At 25.0% G+C, this 21,916-nt stretch overlaps 1 protein-coding gene across 2 annotated transcripts; it reads right to left on the bottom strand.

The window, feature by feature from the left end:
• Positions 1-14,937: 14,937 nt before the first annotated feature.
• On the bottom strand, positions 14,938-18,002 carry LOC101491188 (protein SPIRAL1-like 2). 2 transcript variants are annotated; one of them, XM_004490148.4, is made up of 3 exons: positions 17,868-18,002; positions 16,013-16,274; positions 14,938-15,215 (listed from the first exon to the last, which is right to left on the bottom strand). In XM_004490148.4, exons 2-3 carry the CDS (start codon positions 16,235-16,237, stop codon positions 15,129-15,131), a joined length of 312 nt encoding a protein of 103 aa, XP_004490205.1. In that variant the 5' UTR covers positions 16,238-16,274; positions 17,868-18,002; the 3' UTR covers positions 14,938-15,128. The 2 variants fall into 2 exon arrangements, with proteins under 2 accessions (XP_004490205.1, XP_073221624.1); XM_073365523.1 differs by lacking the exon at positions 17,868-18,002 and adding an exon at positions 17,732-17,754.
• Positions 18,003-21,916: the final 3,914 nt, after the last annotated feature.

Genomic DNA, 21,916 nt, shown 5'->3' with positions numbered 1-21,916 from the left:
AATTATAGGGTGAAATGACATGTATGATCTATTTTCTCTTATATTAATAGCGTGTAGGTTTATTTGTTTTTCATGATAAAAATAATAAAAAGTACAAAATTTTATTATAAGTTTTTTGTACTTATAAATAAACTATATTTTATTTTTAGTTCCTTTAGAGTTTTTAAAAAAGAAATTAGTACCTCAAATATTTTCGTTCAAGACTTTTGGTTCTTACTTTTAAGTGAACTCATGTTTATCATTCAAAATTTTGAATAATTTTTTTAGTTATTTTTTAACATTATAAGAATCTCCTCGACAAAAATTTATAATTTTTTTTTAACAAAAGATGAATTAAATATGAATTTTGAAATACCAAAAGCTTAAAAATAAAATTTAATTTATCCCTTGTTAATAAATTTTAAATTTTTGTGGGACATATTTTATGATGTTCTAAACATGTATGCGAAAAATAATTCAAATGATACACATGAATTGATTTATAAGCAGAAACCAAAATTGTTGATAAAAAATATTTGAGAGATAATTGTTTGGAAAAAAAAAATTTAGAGGCACTAAAATAAAATATAATATATTTATAAGAATTAAAAATTTATTTAACTCTTAATTGTTTGATTAGTAAAAAATGATAAAATGATTATATTTTTGTAAATGAATAGTAAAATTAGAAGAAAAAAATTACACCAAAATCTAATAAATAGTTATAAATATTTTTAAAAAATTAGTTATTTAATTTAATAAAAAAAGATAAAATTTAAATAAATATTTAAATGAATATAATGATACAATTAAAAAAAGATACATCAAAACTTGATATTCGTTTTATATTTAGGACTATATAATGATTTAATTATTTTTTAAACTGGATCCTCTAACCTCTTATGGCTCATAGAAAATCTCATCAATAAAATAATACTTTACGAATCTTCATCTACTTGTATATCTTATAGTTGAACTTCTGTCAAGTTCGTCTCTAGTGTTTTATTTAAGAAGCAGTTTGTCTCTAGTATATTGAATATAAAACTTTTAATAGTAAAAGGATAAACTTAAAACAAATACGTTGAGTTTTTTAGATTACTTTTGTCATAATATTTTATATTATTTTGTCTTTAGTATTTGTTTGATTATGTTGCACGATGAATCAGCAGCTTCTACTCAAATATTTTAATCAAGAAAAAACTATAAAGTATTTGGTTAGAAGTATATATTCTTTCTTCCCACTATACTACATTCTCTTGTAAAATTCTCAATATTAAGAAATTGTGTGAATATTTTATTTTATTAGCAAAACTGTTTGCAATGACTTTTTTTAGCCTTTGTTTGGATCTAAGTTCAGTTTCTCAATCTTGCTTCTAATAGAATTTTGGTCACGATTTTGTGAAGCTAAAAATTAGAACTATGAAGTAACTGGATGTTCATGTCATGATTTGATCCAATTCCAATTTCCAAACATGTTATTAATCAGCAAAAAATAACTTTGTTCAACAACAACAAAAATTAGCATAACTACCCTCGTACTATTTTTCATGATTTAGAGCCTACCTCTAAAATATTTATAACATGTTTAATTTCAATTCAAAGGTCCTTTTCTACCATGCAGGGAGGATAAATGGGGAGAAGAGACATAATGTTTGGGTTAATTGGTATACCACGTATGAAAACCTTACTTTTGTCGAAAAAATAAATGTATGAAAACTTTACTACGTACCATATACCAATAATGTATTACTCCTTTGTTATGTATCATTTGTTGTTATAAGATTTGAGGTATTTGTCTATTTAAAAGAGTTGAAGTAACTATTTTAATTGTTAATTAATATTATCTTGCCCATAAAAAATATGTACCAAAAGAAATAAAAAAAATATAATTAATCCATAACTTTAATTCTATTCGTTAATTGTTTCTCAGAATTCATTATTATATTTAACTAGTTGAGAAATTTATATATAGAAAACATTTAATATGTTATTTAGTTGTATCAAGATTAGTGACATCTACATATTTGATAAAATACAAGTAAAAATAATTTATTACGTAAAAAAATTATTTATGATAAATTTATTGTATGTTATTTAAATTTAATAAATATGTAATATACTTATTTCAATTGCAATTGTTATTATGGAAATAGTTTGATGACATCTACATTGTTAATAAACCATTATTAATTACAAGGAATCAATTTCTTCCAAAATTATCTTAGATCATCTCCAATTGGGAGCTTTAACTGATAAACATTGTATTATTTAGGTATCAACGGGGAGAAAATATAAGTGTGTTTATTGAATTAGAGAATTTTCATAAGCATTCTTTTTCCACGTGATCCACGTATTTTTACTATTAAAATGTTAAAATTTTAATTACTATTTGTGACCTGATTGTTTGGTATATAATTTTTTTTATTATAAGCAAATTAGATAAAAATGAGTCCAAAGGGTATCCCAATCTAATAGATTAAAGGGTTAACAACCAAAGTGCAAACAAGCCACAACTCACAAGGTTACAACACCAATTTGAGAACATCAAACCAAATGGGGTTTAAATTTACAAGTCACCCAAAATAACTTTGTAGGAATTTTGCTATCACAATTGTATAATGATTTTTTTAAAAAAAAAATCACAATTACAATTGAATTATTAATGATTCTTAAAAAAATACAAAATAATTTTTAAATAATTATAAAAACATCATTTTTTTTTACCAATGATACTTAAATTTTTAAGATCGAGTCTGTTAACATATTAATATAAGATGTTTACACTTCGTATTATCCATCATGTTATTAATATCAATAACACGAATTTCAAAAATCTTTTATAATCATATACACCTTGTGTTCTTAATTATAAGTGCCAATTAATTTTTTTTGTCCCTAAAGATAATCTTTATGCAATTTACTAGATTTATTTATTATCTTTTTTGAAATTTATCAATATTATTAATTTATTTTAAAATGTGAAAAATTAATATTAAATACATTTTTTCAAAATGAACAATTTAATAAAATCAACACAAAATATATACTCACTAATTATATCATCCACTTTTATTAATATATATAAAAGAACCCACTAAAAACGTATAAAAAAAGGACGGTAGTAGTAAAATTTAAGGAAAATATTAATATTTGTACTTAAGGCACCTATTAATATATTAAAGATAAAAATTAATATAAGAAATTGTATTTTTTTTTTCAAAAATTTGTATATTCTATTTTTTTAGATATAATTATTATTTATAACATTATCCAAAATTTAATTCTAATACTTTTAATGTACTAAGCATTAATTTTGTATATAGTTTGGTGTCGAAAAAGTATTGGGTCCTAGCTAGTTGTTCATCCCAATAGGGATTAAGTATTTGTTTTCCAATTGACTCTTTTATGGTGGCTGTGGAGATCTAGGAACAACATTTTGCATGTTTAACGAAGAGACGCAACAATGGTTTTCTCGTTTCAGGTGTATGTGAATCTTACATTCAACACCTCATTCATATATCTTACAGTAATTTTTTAATATTAAATTTTAACAAACAATCAATCTCTCTAATTTAACACCTTCAAAATTTGTACTAAATTTTTTACTAAATAGCCAAGTCTCATCATTAACTTAATTTATATCATACGTAGAATCCAATGAAGAATTTTTACACTGACATATAAATATCAATGCAACCCTTTCATTGTGGATTCCAACAATGCAAATCACTTAATTAACATTAAGCAATTTCTTTTGAGAAAATAAATAAATGTTAAGAAGTATTTCAAATTTTATTATTTCTAATGTAAAGATAATCATTTTTATTAACATGAAAAATTATTTAAAGTTATGTATTTAAATTTAAATATATAAATTTTATATAAAAAATATATTAAAAGTTGTGTATTTAATTTTTTAAAATTCAAAATTTGTTTTTTAATGTAAAATTAATATTTTAATAAGTGTTATTGAAACACTTAAAAAAATTAAACAATTTAGTATATTTTACTATAGAGTAATAAAAATTTAGGAAGAAATCCTAATAAGGACCATAGTATTGAAAAAATATTTAAAATTTTAATGATTATACAAATTATTTCTTAAAAATATATTTTAATAGTCAACTTTGTGACTTAAATAATATTTATTTGATCAAAATAAATATATATATATATATATATTATCTTAAATAAATATTAATTAAATTATTGTTTTATTTATAAGAATGAAAAATTATAAATTATTATTTTCAAAAAATTTATATTTAATTTTTTTTTATGATTTTAAATATTAATTCATAATAAACTATTCAAAAATACAGCCCACCGTAAAACTCACAAAACTAGGTTATACCTATTTTTTTATATAATGGATGTCAGTTTTAATTTTAAAAAAATATGATATTTAATTTTTAATATATTTTTTTTTTGTCGTATCATACTCTCCAAGTATTACCATGCACACTATTTCCAAAACACCATCTTCAATTACAGTAGACAATCAAATTACCTTTGTCTTTAATTATGAATATCTTTGAGAAAAAATTTATTTTTAGATATAAATACTATTTTAATTTATTAGATATATTTATTATTTTTTTAAAATATATTTCGTATTAATATTATTAATTTATTTTAAAATAAAAAATTAAATTTAACACGTTTAAATATAAATAATATTTTAAAAATATTAACACATAAAAAAAGTATTAATTATTTTGTTAATTTTTTAATAAATAAGACAAAGATAATAATAATAATTATAAATAATTTAATAAAATAATTTAATAAACTATATTTATTTTGAAGGTGCGGGAGTATATATATGAAAAGTTTATATGATTATGGCGGCGAAAGCTAATAGAAAAAACAGAAAGAATTAAGCACTGGCAAGAAATAAAAAAGAAATTGACCAATAAAGAGTAAAAGGAGTTGTTGGGGGTGAAGAGAAGGAAAGTGATAGTAGTACATCTAAGCCCATAAATGAGTGATGGAAGTGGCTATATACAATCATGACAATATCTTTTGAAAGAATCAACAAGGCAACTGAAGTACTACTAGTAATGTCTGGCTAGGGTTGTTTACTCACATGTACATGTCTCTTTATTTTTTTCTCACTCTTGTCATTACTAATATTCACCTCATGATCATTCATATTCATCAAGGTGCCGCTGCCGCCCCTAAACACTGATCATGATAATAGACGTGTGGGTCCCACTCTATCCTACCTAGACTCCTATTTGTAGTGGTCCTTTTACATTACTTTACTTTACCACTCACTTTCTTTACCGAAACACACTTGTGTGTCCTATTATACAGTTTTTTTCACCTTATGCACTGTGCATGCAAACTGCTATGCCACGCGCAACAGTTGGATACGGCATGCATGCTACTAAGTAGTATATGGTTACAACCAAACCACTATAGTTGCATTGCAACAAACAATACCAATTTCTATTTCTTTTCTTTTCTTTCCTTCAAACGTGAAACCTACGTTACCGTCAAACCAGGGATCATTCTGTCAAGTCAACCCGATAAATTCAATTTCGAATTATAAAAAACAAAATTAAAGAATTATTGTTTCATCTAATATTTCATTTTTTTTAATATTGCAAAAGCATATCAATACATTGATTTTAGGAGTATATTAATATTATTTTTATCTATTAATTCTATTTTGTTTTGCGATTTTGCATATATTCCAACAAATTTTTGACTCTTGATGAATTAGAGAGAGGAAAATTGCCTCGAGAGGAGATCTTTATCTCTTCCAATGTTTAAGGTATGAATCTTAGAATTTAAAGGTTTGGATCCTAAAATGAGAAGTGTGATATGAAGATAAAGAAATCAGGGTTGAAGATGAATGTTGATGAGTTTTTATTAAAAAATTTGGATTTGAAGATAAAAATTATTGAGTTTTTATTATTTAATTAGTTAATTAATTAGTTTTAACTTTTTAATTATATAATTAAATAAGTTAATAAAATGAATTTTAATTTTAAATATTGTCTGGTCAACAACAATTACACATTTACACGTGTCACTTCATCCAAAATTAGTCATGTTACAAATTTTTTACTAAAAAACATTTATAAATATTTTTTTTTATAAATTTGTTAGAATTTGCAAATGTATAAATCAAACAAAAAATTTACAAGGACTAAAATTAAAACGAAACATATTTGCAAGTACAAAAAATATATTTAAATCTAGATAGATTGAGGATTTTAGAGAGAAAATTGTGTTGGGATAAAAATATTTTTGATATAAGTTTTAATGACAACAAACCTTATGAAATAAATATTGATTTTATTAATATTAATCTACTAGTGATCGCATTTGAGTTTTGTTTAAAGAACAATAATCACTTAAGTAGACAAATTAGAAGACACTCACATCAACAAACAGGTAAGATCTACTAAAAATTTAAAGAATCAAATTAATATGAGAAGATTACAACAATTGTTTTGCCATATCACAATTATATTAAAATAGTTCTTTAAAATCATGATGGTCAAAACATTCTCATGCATTAAAGCTATACAAGACTATGTATGAAATTTATGTCATAACTTGCATTGAGTTTTTGTGTTACATGCCATGACGATATGCTAAGACAATACAAAATCAACCATAAGTAGCGTCTCTACAAAATCATCTCAAGATCGAAGGTTAATCATAAAAGGATGATCAACATAAAATGATGTTGCAATGATGAATCATCAACAACAATACAAATATAATTGCACCTTCCAATTGTATAATGCATAACAAAAATTGTACCTTAGTGCCACACTATTCCAAATAAGTATATTATGTCACCAATGCCATACTGAAGAACACAACTCAAAGCTGATGTTGTTTTTGATTATTTTATACACTACAACATCAAAAAAAATTATCATACTCATGATGAGTACATTCTTGCTTATGCTGAAGTATCTCAAAAATACTAAATGAATCATATACAGTGTGAAAACTCCTAGAAAACATGATGAAAACATTGCGTCAATAGTTTTTCTGTGAGGATGTTTAACCCAAAAGATATTATCATCTTATATAAAAGAAATTATTCTCAACTATGATGAAATAACACTCTACCTAATGAAGAAGAACATTTTGCTTGCTGCAAAATGATACAAAGAACATTCTCACATGTTAAAGCCAACACAAACACCTACAATGCACAAAAAATCAACTCAGTAACTGATAAGGATGATATTATCATGTTGAAGTTGTGGAATTTTAGATAAAAATAGGAGAGAAAATAATAACAATTTTAATATTAGTATTAATGTTTTCTTCTCTTCAGTTGTGGGATTTTGCACAAAAGTCAACATGTTTTTTTTTTCTCATGTAAAAAATATAACTTTTTGTTACAAAATAATTAGTTTTTTTTTTACAATTTTTAAAATATGACATAATTGTGAAAACTAAAAATTTGATAAAATTACACATGTGACCCTTTAAGTTAAGTTTAAATTCCGCATAAATCCTTTTATGTTTTGTTTTTTTATCCCAATTGTTAACAAAGTTACACTTTATATTATAGCTCGTTTGCATCGTTGTATTTTTTCTGCTATTTTTTGTTAAAAAAGTTCATTTTGCCCATTAAATTCATCGTGTTTTTATTAACCTCTTCAATCTTCATCCTCTTTCTCATCTTCTCTCTCTTCAAACTTAGAAGAAATTCAATTTCTTCTTCGTCCTCTTCTTTATTATCTTCTTCTTCATCTTATAATCTTCATCCAACATCATCTTTTTCTCTCCACATTTAATGTCCAAAATCAAACAAAAAATAAGAACAAGTTGTAAACCCATAGCTGAAATAAAGAATAAATTAACTATACATCCCCACTAGATCTCACTATTTTGATAACACAAATTTAAAACAAACCAAAAATTGAAATGCATAAAAATATAATATGGACCTTGAACTCAAACAAAGAGACTTTTTGCCTTTTCATGGAAGAGAAACATCAAGGAGAATGTTTGAAAATGTATGAAAATTTGAATTTTCTGGAATTCAATTTGTTAGGGTTGATGAAAGTAACGAAGAAGAGGAGACTAAAATAACTTAAACGGCCTATTGAAAATTTGAACATAACCTAAAGGACTACAAATATAATTTTACCTAAAATTACATGTAATTGGGTTAGTAAAAATATTATGAAGAGTTCAATTTTTTTTAATGAACAATTAATTCTAAGTTTTAACTTGAACTAAAATTATCATTATAATCTATAAATTCACTCTAAATTTTAAGTTTTAAACATAAATAGTGTCTCATCTATTTAAATTTTCGTTTATCTTAGTTGTCTCCTCTCAAAACTTTATCTTATTCGTCTATGTTTGGATATATAATAATATAATTATTGTTTTCTAATACATACTTACAATGATTTTGCAAAACTAAAAAGTTTTTTACCAAATCAAGTTTATACCGTGATTTTTGCAAAATTCGAACACACACTTCCATCGAAGAGGGTGATTTTGGATCATTTATGGTCTAAAATCACTTCTTGACTCTCAAGAGTGTTCAATTGTTTGCTTTTTTATTTTATTATAAGAGAGATTCTATTTCTATCCCATATACATTGTAGAAGTACATATAAAAAAAAACACAATACTTTTTCCACTAAATATATACTTTTTAACAAAAATATAAGAACATTTTATTTTGTAAAAATATTTCTTAAAAAATATGTATTTATCTTGATAATTGATTTTTGAAGTAAATTATTATTATGGAGATAAGATATATGTTAGTTAATAAAAATATATTTTTAGAAATAATTTTTTGATATTTTCATGATTTTTAAAAATATATATAATTGTTCACTTTAAAAGTCACTTACTTTAAGTATGATAACATGTACTTTTATTACTGGATACTTACTCGAACTCGTCCTCATTTTAATGAAGAAAATAATTCTTATCAAATGTAGATATGAATGTGCTTTTTCTCCGATATTAAAAGAACAGTGTTGAAATTTGAAGTGTTGATGTCTATGATATTTCCGATCTTGTTCTTCTAATAAAATTAGTAGTATTTTTTAAATTTATATATATATATATATATATATTTATTAATTTTATTTAATATTTTATATATTATAAATTGTACAGCTCTAAATTTACTCGAGAAGAATCTCATCTAGATTCTTTAATCCGGAATAGAGTTAAAATCAGGAAAAAGGGTTGGGAGGAGAAATTCTCTAGAAAGTTAAAAGATAGATATTTATTTAGTGGCCCATATACTATAGTATAAATTTTTGGGAGTTTGTCATTCCACGCTCTTACATCTTTAGAACCCCTTCAATTTCCAATTTTTGTTTTTGTTTTTGTTTTTTATTTAATCATATTTGAAATTTATCAGAAGTGAATTTAGATGTATTAATACTAACTTATAATTTTTTTATCCTTTTAAATTAGATTAATTTAGAGCTATAAAAAAAATCTAAAAAAATTCAAATTAGTATTTATATTTTTAAATTAACCAATCCAAATAAATTTCAGTCAAATTTATTAGTCAGAAGAAAGATAAACTTAAAAAAAAAAAATTAAAAGGTTTTTTTGAATACATTTAGAAGAGGAAAAATATCCAAATATATTTTATCCCCTGCAGCCCATTACATGAGTCATATTCCAGAAGCCATCAATAACATATCTTGAATCTCCTACTATTAGGCAAATGCAATGGCAAAATCCCAATCTCTCTACAAAAACAAAATGAAAATCTAATTTATCCAAGCAGTTTTCACCAATGCCCCCCATCGTCATAGTGTAATTCTATTCTTAATCACGGTATACAATTAAAATCAAATTATATTCAATTGTCTATTGTTTTTGTATTATTTTTTATGGTTTTCAATGTCATTTTTTTTTTATCTATTGTATAATTTTTGTGTGTAAATAAAATAAAATAATTTAATCAATTTTTGGACAATACAACCCAAACTAATCTGGATGTTGGCTTGGTTTATTTTGGGTTAATATCGTTCAAACATAATTTAGATTTATCATTTCTCCTAAATTTTAATTTTATCCATTCATTTTTACCAGCCACAGGCCCATTCCATTGAATTTTTCTGTAAGAATTTCTTTTTTGGACTAGGATAATTTTTTTTCATTGTTTTATATATTCCGGTGGTTCAAGTTTTTCCAAGTACACATCTATTCTAGAAAATGTTGAGTTAAATATTTATAAATTTTGGTGGAAAATCTTTTGATGAAATTTTTTGTTATTTACTCGTTGTGTACCTGTTCTATGCACATGAATAATTTATAGTTTAAATTAATAGCTTATAAATAAGATGGAAGATCAAACCGAGGAGACATTTAGGTCATAGTTCAGTTCATTTAATCGATTAGACCAAAATTGAACTGTTCAATAAATAAATAATAAAATATACAAAATATCTAAAATTTCATAAAATTTATATAAAAATCCACAAAGTTTATAACAAATACTATGACAAATACATTTAAGAGATGAATTTTGAAATGAAACCACGTCAGCAATTTAATGTGAGATGAGAGACCTCAAATTAGACCTTAATATGTATAATGTATTGTTAAATTAACGAGAAAGGACAAAATTGAAAGTTGAAGTTAATTGTAGGGAAGATGTATTATTGAAGGAATAAAGGGGTAAATTTTTGCAAACATCTTCATCACGATTTAATAATTCTCTTGGCCCAATAGTATTTAATGTATCTATAGGTATTTTAGCCATGCCCAACAATATGTGAATGTGGATATCTATTACATCAAAATTCCCATAGAATATTTTTCCATACTCCTTTTATTATATCCACTACTCCATATTTCACACAACTATATATTTTATTTTTCTAAACAAATATCCTACTTCACTATCTTCAATTGTGTTCTAAAAAGTTTGAACTAAATTATTTGGAATATTAAGTTTTAAAAAATTCAACCTTTAAATTTTTTTACTATACAATTATTTTCTGATGATGCACAATTTTGAAAAGTGTGTTTTTATAATATTTTTTTTAATATACCGACTAATTCTAAAGAAAGTTTGTCGATTATAAGTTTTGTTGTTGTTTATCTTGTAGATGCTATTTGGGGGTGGCTTCTAGAAATCACATTGATTAACTTGATTTGTCATTATTTTTGTGTGCTTGTGAAACAGTGTTGTTCTAGATAGTCCTTTCTTAATTTACATTTAAGTTATTATTTTGGTTTTAATCTACTGATTAATAAAAAAATAAAATTTTAATAATTTAGAGTTCAGTCAAAAAATAATTAAAATCTCATCAAGAATTATTCAACTTATTATTTGAATGTAGGCAAAGTAAAATAAGAAATGGTAATACATAAATAATAAATATTTCTTACATGAAAACAATTGATAGGATTAAACATGTTCATAGCTTTATAAACCTTTATTATTTCACTATAATAACTTATGTTTAACTCTAGATATAGCTTAAAGAAATCTTTGAACAATTCATGAACTCATAGAAATCACATAACAAGACATATATATACACAAAAATAGATCATGCATTACAATCAGCAACTGATACACTTACAAATTATCATGAACACAATTTAAACCTTATTTAGTTACTCACCAACACTATGATTTATGACTTAACATTCTGGTGAACATTTTATTACCTCTTGATCCTTAGACCCTTTCTTGTCATGCATTGAAGAATTTTGATTCTTATATGCCTTCTTCTCTTCAGGTGGCATTTTGCTTAGCTTAACTAAAGCATTAATCCACACAAACATTGAACTTCCCAAACTAACCCAAGAAATTGCTTTACCAACCCCATAACTATAACTCTGTCCAGAAAAACACCAACTTAAAAGTAATACATTTCCATTCAAGAACAAAGAAACAAGTGCTTTTAAAAGCTGAACTAATATGTCTTGTGAAGAAATTGGCCTAAGTAAAGGTTTCTCATAAAAAGTTGGATCAAATTCCAATTCAGATGAAATCATAGACAATGACCCTTTAACCTTTCGATCATTAATCCACTCCATTAAATGATGGATCAATTTCGATACTACTAAATGTAACAATCCAATAACAATGTTGAAAAAGCCCGTTTTCATAATCTCAACATTGAACTTCAAGACTGTTTCCCAATACCAATCTATTGGGCAACGCGTTGCACCCCAATAAACTAAAGAGGGTATTCCAATCCCAACACAAATTCCAAGATGAGCATGAACTTCAAGTGCAAATTTGAAGTATAAACTTATGGGAATACTTAGTCCCCATGACCATGGTTCATTTGTGAAGTTACTTGAGAGTGAAGAAGAACCTTCATTGATGAAAGCAAGGATGCATATTGAGAGGAAATGAATTATCTTCTCAATATCAGGACCTTGCAAACCCATATTGGTTGATATGGAAAAAATTTAAAAAAAAGTGCTTTTTTAGTGGTGGATCATTTGAAGAAATGCTTTGGCTAAAAAGGGTTATTTATAGAACTTATGAAACTTCCTAGAAATTTCCATCTTTATCAACACTTGGAAACTGTTGCTAATGTAGAAACAATAATGTACCTGCAAATGCAATTCCTTTATATATGTTTGTCCATCTCAAATTAGCATGCATTATCTATTGCTAAGTGAGCAAGAAACTTCACAGAACTTTCTTGATGCTAATTTAGTGTACAATGTAATATGTCGACTTTTCCCATTGTTCAATTTTCCAATGGATCCAAGGTACAACTTTTGTTCATTTCATTATCTTAAACTTCGGTGTTGTCCTTTTTAACATTGTTTTTTAATTGAATCACTCGTCTAATTTATAGGAATGTACAACGTAATCAAAACCAAATATGACTAGGAATTAGACATGTGTCCGATTAACATCCTATCATATATAACTAGTAAGAAAATAGGAAAATAATAAAATGGTTAGACTGATTTTTTTTTTCAAATTACTTGCAAAAAATATTAAAATGACGCTACTATTTTTTTATATTAAATTGAAAGTCTTCATTTATGATAAAAGTTCTATTTTTTAAGCGACAGGAGACTCCAAAAAGTAGAAATGAAAAATAGAACAAACCTTTAGATAAGAATAAATTGAAATGTAAAAATATTATTGTGCTTGACTTATTTCTGGAAATTATGTTTTTCGGCACAATTAGATTTCATTTGTAGTAAATTAATAAACATATATTTATAAAAAATGTGTAAACAATTGCGGTTATTGTGGATATATAGAAGTGAAAACTTTATGGGCGACCAACACAATTTAAAAAAGAAAAAAGAAAAACATGTTTACGACCAGCTTTTTTGGATTTTTGAATCTAAATATATTTTATTGTGAAAAACATGAGAGGTAAAATTGTTCATGAAATTTGTTGAGACCTACTGCGGGGATGTACATTAAATTTTTCCTTATATTATTATGGCTTAAATATGCAAAATGTGTAAATAGAAGTTATTTTGATTTTAAATCCTCTAAATTTTATTTCTTTTATTTTTTATAATTTTAAAATATTTTTAATTTAATCTCTCGTATTTTTTTTTTGTTGCTGAAGTGTACCTATTTTGATGATGTGATATGTATGATTAAACATTTTTTTTCACTCACCAATTAATCAATCATCAAAATCATAAAAGAAATGTTTATTAAAAATAAAAAATAAAAACAATAAATTTATCTAAAATCCTGAAAATAAAAATAGCAACTTTCATTTAAAAAAAAAAAACTCATCACTTAACATTCTAGTGATTATTTTGGTGAGACAACAAAAATTACGCACACACGCTACATTGTCAAAATATGTCTACTTAAGCAAAAAAAAGAATAATGACGGACTAAATTAAAAGTATTTTAAAATTATAAAATTAAATTAAAGACTTAATTGCAGTTTTGGTCCTCTTATTTTTGCTAAATAACGAAAAATAGTCCATCCATTTTATTTATCTCCAGTTTTGGTCTCCAAAATATAATTTTGGTTCAAAACTTGATGAAGTTTCATTTTTTAAGCCACACTATATCATTTATGATCATAGATCTCATGTATAATTGTTGCACCATGAGATCTTGAGGCATGGTGTGGTTTAAATAGCCGCAAAAAATGACATTTCATCGAATTTTAGATTAAAATTCGGTTTGGGGGACCAAAACTGGGAATAAATAAAATGGAGAGACTATTTTTGTGATTCAGCTAAAATAGGAGGAACCAAAACTATAATTAAATCTAAATTAAAAGAAGAACTTTTTAAAAGGAGTAACTCCGACTTTCTTTTATCTCATATTTTGGTGGCTAACTTACACAGACTTCTTCTTCTAATAGTCCAAAAAAAAAAAAATTATGAAATGACCTGATATGTCTTTCGCTCAAAAAAAAAAATCTCTCCAAAAAGAACGAGTTAGTTGTAGAGGTGTATGTCACACGAACGTTAGTAATATTATTGTCATTTTAAAATTTTATATATATATATATATATATATATAATATTTTTAAATATTAAAATTTATAATTTATAATCTCCCCTCTATAAAAAAGAAAATTAATATATTTTAATTTTATTATTGTATAATAATCATTTTACTATATTAATTATAATAAATATAACTTTTAAATTTATTATTTTATATATATAAAATAATATTTATACAACTCGAAGAAACAAGAACCCTATTGGAGGCGAGGACTGATTAATCAAATGCAAAGGTGGAGAGTCAAAACCCACCCCCACCCCATTACCATGCCAACTTACAATCAAGAGGTAATTTTTAAATTGACAAATATTGGGCTTGTATTTTCGAGATAAAATTTTCTTTTACCGGTTCCTTAACCTATGTCCCTTGGAAAACTGATTAGCAAGACCCTAAACTCAAACCAAACTCCAGCTTACTATACCTAGATTTCAACACGAAACACTTGTATTCATCAAAAAAATTAGGTGCATCAAATTAATATAAATTGCTACGGAAACATAAAATACAGAACAAGAAGCAAATGTGCACTTGAAAATAGAAATTTGTTTGACAAACACAAGTCTATAATAGATGTTAAGCACATCTAAAATATAACATTCTCGAACAATTTATCCCAACAACCATAACCTATAATACATCATTCATTTTGTTCGCACAACTTCATTATCAGGCGAAAGATTTTGCAAAAGAGGTATCATTTTCCATCCCCAGGCCCACCAAAGAGATAACCCAAAGAAGAGCCGCCACCAGGGGCAGCATGAACCTTGGTTGAGGGTCGGTCCTGCAGCCAAATAAAAAAGAATTTATATCAATCCAAATAATTCCTGAGAAATTTAAGCAGGCTACAATAAGATATCTAGTTTTCATTTAGTTCTTCAGGTTGTTTTGAGAAGGTATTATCTTAATGTAGTTGGAACTTGCAAGATATCACAGTTTAGTATAACAAAAATAACAACAGAACCTTGTTGCAACATGTTAAATGCCAATAGCCTGCATCATGCAGGGTCAAGTTCAATTTACAAAACAAGACAAATGCCCTATCATTGACTGACTGACATAAGGATAATTACAGTAATTTTGAGAATACAGTTTAAATAAAATCAAGATTCAACGTCAACCAATAGAAAATCAACCTTAAGCTGAGCATTATGAAGTAAGAACATACATAGGTCAGTGCTGGTATACAAGATTACTTACATTGAATAGGTAGATCAATAATACTTTTAACTTAAGGTGTATGGAAGAATCTAATTTGTATCATAATTCTTCCTTCAAATATTAGATAATTTCTACACTTTTATATATATTAGAACAGCTAATGCAAATTGAGATAACCAGATCTAATTCCATTTTCAATTTCAATTACAAGAAAAAAATATGGTCTACACGAGTTCATTGCAATAAAATTACCTAACTACCAAAGTACCAAATCTACTTTCATAAGTGGGCAGTGTACCAGATTTAATCCCTCATAGTGTTTTCATATTTATGATTTAGTAAAGTTCAGGATTCAACTGTTATTCCAACTACACTTAGTGTGGAAAAGAAAAAGTTAAATATAACAAGAACAACTAATACCGTGATGAAGTTGCCAGTGTTCAGGCCATCAATAGAATTACTGTTGATACCAGCAGGCTTGCTTGGGTCTATTGCATTAGGAGCAGCTGGTTTTGGAGGGGGTGCATTGTTTACAGTCTGCCCTTCAGGTTGTGCATTAGTTGTTGCTGGTTTTGGGGCCTCTCCACTGCCAAAAAGATAACCCAATGAACTTTGACCACCACCACTGCTATTTCCACGTCCCATGCTGTTCAACTGCTTTCTGACAAGTAAATTCTAGTCTCTGCATTCACATGGGTGAACAAGATTGCAGAAAATTAGAAGTATTAAAATAAGTATAACAAGAATAGGGAGGAGATAAACTATGAATATTAACTCAGACAAAATCACAAAAAATTATACACTGAAAAGTATTCAAATGACTTTGCATTCAAACAACTAGCACATACTTTCCAATTTCCTTCTTAAAAAGTACACCTAGCCATCAGTAATACTAAAAATTTCGTAATAATAAATCACAAATAAAATAACCTGCTAAAAAATGACCACGATCCATAAAGATTGCTGAAATTGCTTCTATGTTTTACTACCATAGATTTCTTAATCTAGTGGCCAATTGACCTAGTAATAAGATAGGCCCATAACTAAGGTGTATAGGAGAACAAGGCCCCATAGACCCAATTATAATGATAAAGTTCTAAATATGTATGAAAGAAAGAAGAGGGAATGTGGGGTAAAGGAAATAGTTGGGTGTAGTTTGGGCAAGCCTGAGGTTTGAGGGAGGAGCCCTTCCTGTCTTTTTTATCTTCTTTCTATCTGCGTAATGAGATAGTAATCTCTAACTCTAAGGAGTTCTCCAATTCACATATTTCCTATTTCAATATATATATATATATATCACAGTGGTATTTCCATTAAATTTTTTTAATGATATATCTTAACCATTTGTCGATGTACATTACAAGAAGCAGCAAGCACATAATTATAAAAAGGAATGAACATTCACGTTTTGTTAGTCATTATTTTTTTCTGACCAACAAAGGCAACTCTATCTCCCCCTCCCTCTTCCTAACACACCCAACCCCTTGCTTCCCATCTATTTGCATCAAAATAGGGAAAAGTAACAGATGTTTCTAGGGTTGACAAAATAAAGTAACCCTAAAAAAAATGAGACTGTGAGCATTTTGGATGACTTGACAGGAACAGTAGATTCAGAGTCATGCAAGGTCTCTGACTAAGCCGTGCCAATGGAAACATTCCTTCATTCCCTTTCCCGTTTCTATATAATGTTCCACACAAACAACATAACATGCAACGGAACAATACAAATGGTCCAAACTTAACATTTCCATTTTCCTTCCATCTCTCCTTCTTTACCTTACCCTTTCCCATTTTATAATAGCAACTCATTTCTTCTCTTCTTTCAGGAATCCTTACCTCAAGTCTCTAGACGACTCAATGCATATAGAATCAATAAAGCTCAGTATCATCATTCACATTTCACAGTATAAGCGCAAAACAAAGAATCAAATTAAATCCCATAAATGTTCATCCACAAAAGCATAAAAACTCGTTACCTTGAAATCAACAATTCATACACAGAGATCACGTAAAATAAATAAAATAAAACATATAAAAACAAAAAAAAAGACAAAAATAGATCTGAACAAAGTGAGATTTAAGCCTGGAAATGGATCAAACGTAAAATAGCATAGATCAAAGTAAATAAGAATGGCGTACAGGGAAAGGGGATTCAGATCCAGATGATAAACGCGGAATTGCGAGAAGAATATGAATGAAAATCGAAGATAATGAATGATATATAAACCCTAATTGGAAAGATAAAAGGGAAATGGAAAAGGGGGAAAATAGTTACCTATAGGTGGCTGTGGAAGAAGCAGATCTGGAAAACGCAAGGGACAGGGCGGAGTGGTTAGTGTTATAGAATGAGCTGTATGTGCTTTATAAATAGTGCCTCTTTTTCTTTTTCTGTTTTTTTGAAAAATAAATAAATAACGCTTCTTCATACTTTAATAATTCATATATATACTTTTAAAATAGAGACAAAAATATAAATTATTTGGAAGTATTCAATAATTAATCCTCTGCATTCACATTAACAAAATATATAAAAAAAAAATTAAAAATTAAATCCAGAGTATCTCTATTAAGATTAAATGAAATATATTTTATCACGTAAAATGTATGTAATATTTTTAAGTTGAATGTTTTATTTTGAGTTCGAATTAAGATCTCGCAGCTATGTGAATTAATTATAGTAAAATTCAACGTTCTTCTAAGATAAAAAAAATTGTATACATGATGATTTTTCAAGAGTTCTCTTATTTCATGTATTTGACGATAAATACAATAATAATAATTTTAATTTTGTAAACCAAAAAATAAAATATTTATTTCTAAATACATGTTAAAATTCACAATTTCATTTTGCTTTACATGTATAAAACTTACTTGATTTGTTAATAGTAATTAGTGAAAAATTATTAAGTCAAATAGATATATGAATAAAAATAATAATTTTATAATCATTGATTCTATAATATAAATATTCACATTTATCTTTAAAATATTTAGATCATGACAATTAATTTATTTAAAAAAATATAAAATAATCAAATGACAAATTTAGTATAATTACGAAAATGATAAAATCATATTCTTTACAATATGATTTTATCATATTGTATAGAGCTTGTTTGAAAGGGTTTTGGTTTCTAATTTTTAAATTCTATTTTCTAAATCAATTTAGCAAACTGTTTTTCACAAGGAAGTGAAAAGAAAAGCTATTTAATGAATTAAATTTTGAAAAATGTTTTGGAGAATAAAATATGAAAAAATTTGGTAACAGTTTTTCTTCAAAATATATTTTAAAAAGTTAAAATTTGTTTTATATATATATTTATATATAATTTTAGTCATTCGTTTATAGTTGTGTGGTCAAGATTTAACCATCTCATTTGATTATGCCTTCTATATAAAATAAAATAAATACAAAATATTTTATTAAATTATTTATATAATTAATTAAATTATTTTAAATTAATATAAAATTGAATAAAATTTCATTTTCATTAAGTTTGCAATATTTTCATGGAAATTTTTATTTTTATTTTAAATTATACCCTACTAAATTCAACTTGAGTTCCAAAAAACTTTAAAATTAAATTTTTGAAACATATTTGTTTCAAAATATTTGAATTTTGTGTATCGCAAAAATTTTTTTTTAACTTTTTTAAAACACATTTATGTATAAATTCTAAATATTAAAAAAGATTTTTCAAAATACAAATGTATTCCAGAAAATTTAAAACAAGTTTTCCGAAACACAAATCTTTTAGAAAACTCTTTTACATGTAAAAAAAATCTAAAGTTTGACTTTTTGTCTTTAAAAAAAGGGTAAAATAGGATTTTTATTAAAATATGGGTTAAGTGTATAAATTTGAGGGTAAGAAGTAAAATCTTCTATTTTTATTTACATTAAAAATGATTAATAAGCAATAAATAATTTTAAAAATAAAGAAAAATAATAAAAAGTTATACTAAGTGTAAATTATTAAATATTTTTATAATTGATCAAAATAAAATATATTATATTAATGACCTAAAATAAATAATATATTAATGACCTAAATAAAATACATGAAAAATACATATATATTAAATAAAAAATAAAATAAAAATTTAAATATTTCCAAATATAAAAAATTAACATTTAAAAAAAATCAAAATACACAATAAATATACTAACATATTTTAAATTTAAAAAACATTACTCAATAAATTCAACAAATATTATTTCACTAAAAAAAATCAACAATTATTATATTCTCATAAAAATGCATAATAAATACAATATACATTTTTAATAAAAATTTAAATAAAAATTCAAAATCAAACATCTAAAATTTAATTTTCACGTTTTCATAATAAACACATATTATAATATAAAAAATACCATAGAAACCAACATAAAAAAAAAAAGAAACCATACAAATCATAATTCACACTTAACATTTTTAATATACTTTTTAAATATGTAATAACCAAAAAATAGAATATAAAAACATAAAAAATAATATAAATTTTATATCCAAAACAACTTGAAAATGAAAAAGAATAGGGAGGATTAAAAGATCTAGTAAATCTCCTAAGACTGAAAACACTATCCTAGTAATCCTAGTAATAATTCTAACTATTTCAACTTATTCTTGTAGTGATTATTCCGGTTACTTTCAATAATTTTCTCAAATTGAATTAAGTGTGGTTTGAAATAGTTTATTCAATTTTTAATATTTATAATTATATTTGTATATCCTGTCATATATCATTATAGGCTAAATGACATCAACATATATAATATATTTATTTGAAAAAGCAGCATATATAATGTATAATATATTGAAAATTAACATTATAAAAATTAGTGTATATTTTATTTGAAATATCAAATATTAAAAAAATATTACATGAAACCAATAAATACTATTAAAAAATATTTATCTATTATTTAATTTTTAATAACATTTTTTTATAAAAAAATGTTATTAAAAATTAAATAGTAAATAAATGCAATATCAAATAGTCTAATTATAGTACTGATAAAAATTTAAATAGATATTAAATTTATATATGTGATTTAGTTTGGTTTTGAAAAGGAATTTAAAATTCGAGTAATTTTCACAAAAATATTTAAGGTTTTAATATATTAACTTTTACTAATTTAACTTTTTCTTATTTATTTAAGACTAAATGAAGTATTATTTTTATATGATTTTTATTTTGTAGTGGTGAATTTCCAATATTTATTTTGATGAATGAGGATATCAACATCCAAGTTGCACTTATGATATGAATGTGTTTGATTTCTAAACCATAATAAAGAACTACTTCAAAGTTAAGCAATGCATGCTCCACCATGGCCATTTTAATTTTAATTGAGGGGCATATATGCCCAATTTGAAAGGTGTAAAAGAGGCGCAATACCCACAAGCATCACTCAAGTGTCTACCTCTTCCATCCCATCATCCCACGTAATTCCAAATTGAATGTATTCGATCAGTTTCCAATCATGTATAGAAGTCCCATTCCTCATCCACATGTATCTTGACTTGACCATTTTTGTCCTTTAATTTGAGAATATAAAAATTTCAAAGTTCAGCCATATGGTGCGAGTTGAAGGATGGCAATATTTATATATATATAAAGGTGGATAGTGGTTTCTTCTATGAAACTGGATTTGGTATTTTTTGTTTTTTAAATGGATCGGAGTGCTCCGTGCAATTTTATTAATAAAATACTTTGTTTACAAAATATATATATATTTATATAAAAAGAGATAAAATTATACCAATTTAGTATTATATTAATGTTATACCACTCGTTAATATTTTATTTGATACATATTTTTAAAATTTTATTGTTGGATTGAAATATTATAGCATATAGATTATCAATATAATTTTTTTATTAATGAAGAGTATCAAGATTCACATCATATAATAAAATTGTTTAACCGCTAATTTTAACGTACTTCAATAACATATCAAATAATTTTAAATTTATGTAAAAAATTATATAGATGATTTATATCATATAACATTTTAATTCAACGGTCAAATTTAGAAATATTAACAATATAAAGTATTATAGAGAAGGAAGAACAAAAGGAGGTTAGACTTTCGCTAGAATATAAGTCTTGTGAATAAAGGGTTAACAAAGTGAATAAATAGTAAAACATAAAAGTATTAAATTATTAACTTAAAAATATATATAAAAAAAACTCAATAACATAAGTCAAATAAACTAATGTTTAATATCTTTACTAAAACTCACGATATATTAATGTAACATATCGAGAGTTTGTCAATCTTACAAAAAAACTTAATTCAAAAATATATTTTCTAA

This window comes from Cicer arietinum, chromosome 2, assembly GCF_000331145.2.
Source record: "Cicer arietinum cultivar CDC Frontier isolate Library 1 chromosome 2, Cicar.CDCFrontier_v2.0, whole genome shotgun sequence".
Classification (NCBI taxonomy): domain Eukaryota; kingdom Viridiplantae; phylum Streptophyta; class Magnoliopsida; order Fabales; family Fabaceae; genus Cicer; species Cicer arietinum.
The sequence above is the reverse complement of the archived record's forward strand: the minus strand, read 5'-3'. Positions and strand labels throughout refer to the sequence as shown.

Coding starts and splice junctions, on each gene's coding strand:
- LOC101491188 (XM_004490148.4), bottom strand. CDS start 16,237: ATGGGACGTGGAAATAGCAGTGGTGGTGGTCAAAGTTCATTGGGTTAT. Junction 15,216..16,012: donor ACACTGGCAACTTCATCACG/GTATTAGTTGTT, acceptor ATTTGGCTGCAG/GACCGACCCTCAACCAAGGT.